The 6,375-nt window shown below is 49.1% G+C and overlaps 1 protein-coding gene across 3 annotated transcripts; it reads right to left on the bottom strand.

The window, feature by feature from the left end:
• Positions 1 to 3,972: 3,972 nt before the first annotated feature.
• On the bottom strand, positions 3,973 to 5,989 carry LOC149354518 (uncharacterized). Of its 3 annotated transcripts, XM_089577516.1 has the most exons (3): positions 5,623 to 5,989; positions 4,414 to 4,775; positions 3,992 to 4,047 (listed from the first exon to the last, which is right to left on the bottom strand). In XM_089577516.1, the coding sequence occupies exons 1-3, from the start codon at positions 5,630 to 5,632 to the stop codon at positions 4,033 to 4,035; spliced, it is 387 nt and encodes a 128-aa protein (XP_089433642.1). In that variant the 5' UTR covers positions 5,633 to 5,989; the 3' UTR covers positions 3,992 to 4,032. The 3 variants fall into 3 exon arrangements, 1 of the variants encoding a protein (XP_089433642.1); XR_016289661.1 differs by lacking the exon at positions 4,414 to 4,775 and having other exon boundaries at positions 3,973 to 4,047; XR_016289662.1 differs by lacking the exons at positions 3,992 to 4,047; positions 4,414 to 4,775 and adding an exon at positions 5,004 to 5,348.
• Between the last annotated feature and the right edge of the window lie 386 nt (positions 5,990 to 6,375).

The raw sequence follows: 6,375 nt of genomic DNA, 5'->3' as shown, positions 1-6,375 counted from the left end.
TTAAACTTGATTACGGGACATTTGTTATGCAGCAAAGTGTGACGAATTTATTTTATTTCCGGTTCTTCGTCTTGTAGTTGAAGCCTGGCTTCTTTCAGTCTCTGCGACTCACTATCCGTATCTGCCGACGGTTTCACCGAGCCGCCTAGCTGCACCAACCCCCTCCTCCTACGGCGCATGCGCACAGCTATAGACCTTTCCACAAATTCTGCAGCGCCACCAAGCGGCCGCGCAAAGCACTCTGGGAAAACGGAGCGCCGCGGAGCCGGCGGCGCCGCGCTCGCGTCTTTTCGTCCGTCTCTCCGACTGTGCCTGATCACCGGAAAGCCTTTCTCTGCCATCTCGTCGCCATCGCTGTTTCTTATACCTGTGCTACACGGGAACGTTCGAATGACATCTGAGCAGAATTACATTCGAGAATTGGAATGACATTAGGACTCGACGGACGCGTGCTTTGCTACACGACACTTTCCAAACGCATTCAAAGCCTCAGCTCGTTTTCAGTGTACAACGACGACGACGGTCACACTAGTCCGACAACGACACTGTATATATCACGCTCAACAGCAGCATGTTATTTTCTTCTGCTTTTCTAATCAATTACCTTTAAGCGATAACATATTCAGTAATATTCTGAATCGAACAACACCACAAAATAAATAAATTAATTTTAAAAAAAATCCCCTGTGCCCCTTGGTTTCTGTGGCTGTTGGCTTCTGTCATATTTACAACGAGCCCCTCATTCCCCATCCTTGTTTGCTTAATTGCTTAGCGAGGGCCTCGATTCCGGCAGCTCTGATGCCATAGGAAGCATAAGAGGGTTCTCACACAGCTTCCACCCTCTCCGTTCGGTGACGTTCTACGTCACACCTGCGGTAAATCAGGACGTTCTACGTCCGCCGCTTATGAACGTGGGTGGCGCTGATGAACACTCTCAAGGTTAGGTTACTTGTAAACATAAATACCCCCGAAAGCAGAAGGTTTGACAGCCGTCGCCGTAGCTCAGAGGTAAAGCACCGGACGCGTAATTCGGAGGTCGTGGGTTCGGATCCCACCGGCGGCATGTGGTTGTTTTTTCTTCTGCTTTTCTAATCAATCACCTTTAAGCGATAACATATTCAGTAATATTCTAAATCGAACAACACCACAAAATAAATAAATTAAAAAAAAATCCCGTGTGCCCCTTGGTTTCTGTGGCTGTTGGCTTCTGTCATATTTACAACGAGCCCCTCAATCCCGTTCCTTATTTGCTGTATATATATATATATATATATATATATATATATATATATATAGCCACTAGGGATCTGCCGTAGAGATGTTTCCCTGGCGCGGTCGGCTAGCGGGCAGTGCGGCCATGTATTTGGCTGTGGAGGCAGTGCCATCGGACGGCACTCTCGACACTGTGCCAACTGCACTGCTAGATATTTGCAAATGTCGCTTCGCTCCGGACCACCGCATCACTTTGTTCGTTCCACTGCAACCCAGAACGGTGGCGAATCTTGTGAAAACGGCGCATCGTGATTTGAGATAACCGCAGTTATGTTTGGTATCCATGGTTAAGCATAACGGCGTTTAGACTTCCCGTGTGATTGCAGGTCAACTGACAGCAACGTTTCAGCATCAGTAACATTTCAACCAATATCAAAACAAAAATGGTGGCTGACAGTGCAAGATGGTCATCTGCAGATGCCATCTGTTAAGTACGATCGTCGGCTAGACTTGGCACATAAATTGCAACGGCATGTTCGGGGTGCGATCATTATGTTGGGAATAAAAATTTTAATTTTGCCAACAAATTTCAGGAGTGCGATCATTACGCGAGTAAACACAGTAGATATCTAGGGATTCGGGTCAAGAGTGCTGAAGTTCAGTAATGAGGTTTTAGGCTGTAGCTGCCCTGTCTAATACAACTGAAGCACCTCCCAGTGGCACGTGCACTGCAGTGTTTTAATTAAACATCACAAGCATGCTTCTGAAAGAAAAAAATTACCGACGATTACGTTACTTCCTAATGCGAAATTTGAGCGCAGCAAATAAGCTGTTTCACCTTTTCGATAGATTGAGGCAAAGAAATCGAGCAACACATGTATGCGCTATCACAGAATTTTTTTTTATTTTTTCACACGTATTCCTTTAACAAAGACTCCACTAACAGTTCTTGACAGTCATGAAGGAAGCTTTGTGGTCGGAGAAATAGACTGATATATGTTCGACTTGGTACACCAATGCTTGATTCTCAAAGACGAGATCTATACAAGTGCCTCGCGAGGTTGTCACAGCCGTGGGACGCGTTACGAGCGAGAGGAACGGGATGTTCTCCCGCATAAGTGTTAGGAAATTGCTGTTTGTCTTTATGTCAACATTAAAGTCCCCCACTACTAACATCGGTGTGGATCGATGGACGGTTAATGCGAGTTGCAGGAAGTGCACGACGTCTTTCGTGAGTGCGGTAGGGGCGAAGTAGGCAGCTACTACCAGCAAGCCGTTGGGCAACTTTGCGGCGCACAGTTCGCCAACTTCATGTGACGTGCCAAACATTTCGACTGGTATTGCAGAGAGACCTGTGCGCAAGTAGATAGCGACTCCCGCCGCTCTGTTGTGGTCTCTGCGAGCACCACAGCAGTATAGGAAATCTATGATTTCGAGAGGCTCTTCGGGATCCATCCAGGTTTCAGCAAAGCAAAGTACAGAGGAATGGCGCAGAATGTGATCGGGGTGTACGTCCTTGGCATGTGCGGCAAGGGAGCGTACGTTAAGAATGTGGTTGTGAATGATGAATCAAGTGCTGCCAGCGAATGACGCGTCCATTGGCTGTCTGCGTGTGTTACTGATGTGTGGTTAACATGTTAAGCTTCGCCTGTAAGAGTGGAACGCGACAGCGTCTTGCAACGCTGCCAGGGAGTCCACAGAACGCCATCGCCAATTCGGCTGTACGCCTTGCTGGACGGTAAATTTATTTTTTGAGGAAAGGAAATGTATCTCTCTCGCATATCTGGGTGGACACCTGCACCTCGCCGTAAGGGAAAGGGGGAAGATGGGAGTGAACGAAGACGCCGTATTAGCTAGACGCGCCTTTGTTCATTCCAAACCATTCAGCTGGCATTACGGAGTGGCTAGCGTGCTCGTATCGCACTCCGGAGACCCTGGTTCGATTCCCCAACTCGACCAATTTAGTTCTCGGTTTTATTGATTTATGCGGTCTAACTAGAAAGGTTAATTAGGCTATTTCATATTTATATTCTTGTATTTCTATCCATCGTGTTGTGTCATTAACCTGTCAAATGTTGGAACTGTCTAGGATGTTCGACACAACGTATATGAAACGAGCAACGTCTTACTGAGTGGTGGAGGATCTGTTCTCGCTTCGGCGAGCGCGGCTTCGGCCGCTTCTTGCTGCGACGCGCGTCTTTTCTTTCCTTTTTCTCTTTCCTGTGATCTTTTAACTCTCCTCTATCTGCACGTGGCAGCGGTGGTGGCTTGACTAGAGCCAGTAGCAGGCCCGTGCAATTTCCTCTTCATCCTTCTCTCAGTCGCAACAACAATAACAACAACTGAGTGGGGAAGTGCGTGGTGGTGGAGGGAACGCGGCTTCGTACTTATCTGTTTTTTTCAGCAGCGTCTCCTTCCGCGGACGCTGTTGTCGCTGCGGCGCGTCTTTCTTTTGTTTTCTTCTGACCTCTTCATTCTCCTCTATATTAATTAGGCTAATTGATTAATTAAGCAATTAACTAAACTCAGTCCAACTTAGTTGCAGCATCACTATACGATCCCTTTGATTGGTTGCATGGTTACTAGCCAAAGTAAAATTGGCCCCATTTGAAATTCGCGCACTGTGACGTCACGAGCATTTCGACCAATTAAAAAGCGTGACATTGGGGGCGGAGCTGGTTACGAGGCCGACGACGACGCGAAACCCAGGAACGGACGCCAAAGAGCTGCGCTCTAAAAAATGATTTCATAGATACTCACCCCTGTAGTTCAGGATGGAGAAGACGATGGAGATAGGGCATCACACCAGCTGAGGGGCTCTCAGTTGCAGGGTAGCTGAAAAGGAAGAAACATAAGTGCATGTTTGAACACAGCCATTAAAATTATCTTGTAGTTGAGGAGTTTCCAAAAAAGCTTAAAAGAATTCACAGTTTAAAAATTTGTTAGCAAAGAGTCTACTACATTAACTAAGTCAAGCAAGTTCACTCGGCTACTGGAGAAAAATCCCAGGTTCTTGCTCCATGTAGTTCTGGATGATCGAATGGGATTGAGTAGGCAGATGTGTGAAAAGTACGCCTCGTCTTGTAGTCCCGAACATTTATGATAAAGACGACCGGCCCAATGTCAATCATTAAGGGGAGGATCACATTATTAGCTTGAATGGGAAGGCGCATAAGTAACAGGGCACTGACACTATCTCACCTTGCAGACAGTCAATGTATTTGCAATGGTGCCATCTTGAGCTTCCATTTCGTTGACGGTTCCCACGTATCTTCTGATGAGCGGCACAGTTGGAAGAAATGTCCCTTCTTCCCACGTTTGGCAGTATTTGTGGCGAGCAGGACAAGCAGGAAAATTCGCCCATTGATCCGGCGAGCCACAGCGAAAACAGCAGCCGGGCCATGCCGATGGCGCAGAGGCTCCCGGTTGCCTACCTTCCCGACGGGGAGGCTGACCTCCTCGATCTCGGCGTCCGCCATCGCTACCCGGTCGGGGGGAACGCCGCCCGTATTGGCCGCCATCTTGAAGTGAAGCCGGGCGGGGAGGGAGACCGCCATCTTGAACTGGAACAGGACGAGAAAGACCGCCATCTTGAAAGTCTCGGCGAGGACGAGACCCGCATCTTGTGTCTACCGACGATGTGAAACGGTCTTCTGGAACGCCTAGCTGCTGCACTATTTTATCGGTGCGTTCTTCTTGAGCAATCTCCATTGCCTTCTTGATCGTAAATCTCGCCGAGTTGGATGAACCGGCGACGATGTGACTGGAAGCCGCAAAGGATTTGATTTGCACCATGATGTCCGTAGCAGTGCCAAATTTGCACGATTTGGCGAGCCGTTGGACATCTCGAATATATTCAGCAGTTGGCTCAGCAGGACTCTGCACTCTGCGTTTGAAATGAACGCGGCTGAAATATTCGCTTTGTTCTTCTTGAAAGTGCTTGTCTAGCATTTGAAGCGCCGCTCTGTATATGTCCTGTGCCTCGCAGTCACCTGTCGCCACGTCGGTTCCAGCCTGCGTCTCTTCCTCGATAAGGCTGTAGTAGACATTGATGCCTTCTACCACCCCCGCACGTTGAGCAGAAACGCTTTCTGGTGGTCCGGCGTAGCGGTCCCGGCGGCGGTGTCTACGTAAGCCTGGAAAACACGTCGCCATTTGATCCAAGGATTAGCCGGTACTCCGAGGCATGACAAGTAGGGTGGCAGAGGTGCCAAGTTCATCTTGAAGCAGCAGCAAGCGGAACGAGGGGGTCAGGACAGCCGTGCAGAAGACGCCGCAGTAGCGTCGATAGGTCACGCAGACAACGTTGCAGTCACGTCAAAAAGCAGCCAAGTGCAAAAATGCTGCTTGAGAGTAGGTCAGCAGAAGTAGTAGACGTAGTGGAGAAGTAAGTAAAATTTTCTCACTCACGTATAGGCATGATGCATGTGGATGGATCCTCGTCGCCAAAATGTGTCGGCGCGGCCTTCCTCGAATGCCACGCGGCAGCACGTTAGGGCACGCCGTGACGGCAGCAGGAAAAAAGACACGGACGCTAACGCTGACCGACGTTCAGAGAGCCCTCGTTTATGTAGAGCGCGGCGCCTTAAATAGACTGAGCGTCTTGATGATGATGATGATGATGTAGCCTTCCCTTTGTAACGGGCGGGCGCCTACCAAAGGTGCCCTGGCTGGATAAACACACACATAAAAACACCACTATCAAACGCGAAGCGTCGCCAATACAGCGGCCCCTTGAGGTGAGCAATCCGTGTCCCGGAAGCGAAACCACGGTGCAACACTAAGAGAGAGTTTTAGAATAGGGTCGGGACCACTGATCTCCACTATACTCCGTTTCATACATAGCAGTCAACACTGCCAAAGGTACGAAAGTAGTCCGCTGCAAAAATCAAGCGAAATGTATCCGTCCGCCTCGAGTCGTGGCTGAGTGGTACCAACGTTTCTAGATAAAGACAGTTGGAAAACTCTCTCCGGGTATGCGGCCCCTTTCTGTCGCCGATTTCATCTCAAAGAGATGCGAGCGCCATCTCTTGGTTGGTGGGAGTACCGCGTTTGTTTTCTATGGCCTCTGCGACCAGCTCGGCATCGGTACTTTAACACCGCGCTTGATCTCAGAGGCCACGATTTCTCTTCACCGCCGGGGCGCCCATTGACTGCGCTTGG

Source organism: Amblyomma mixtum, chromosome 3, assembly GCF_055824585.1.
Source record: "Amblyomma mixtum isolate Tamu chromosome 3, ASM5582458v1, whole genome shotgun sequence".
Classification (NCBI taxonomy): Eukaryota; Metazoa; Arthropoda; class Arachnida; order Ixodida; family Ixodidae; genus Amblyomma; species Amblyomma mixtum.
The sequence above is the reverse complement of the archived record's forward strand: the minus strand, read 5'-3'. Positions and strand labels throughout refer to the sequence as shown.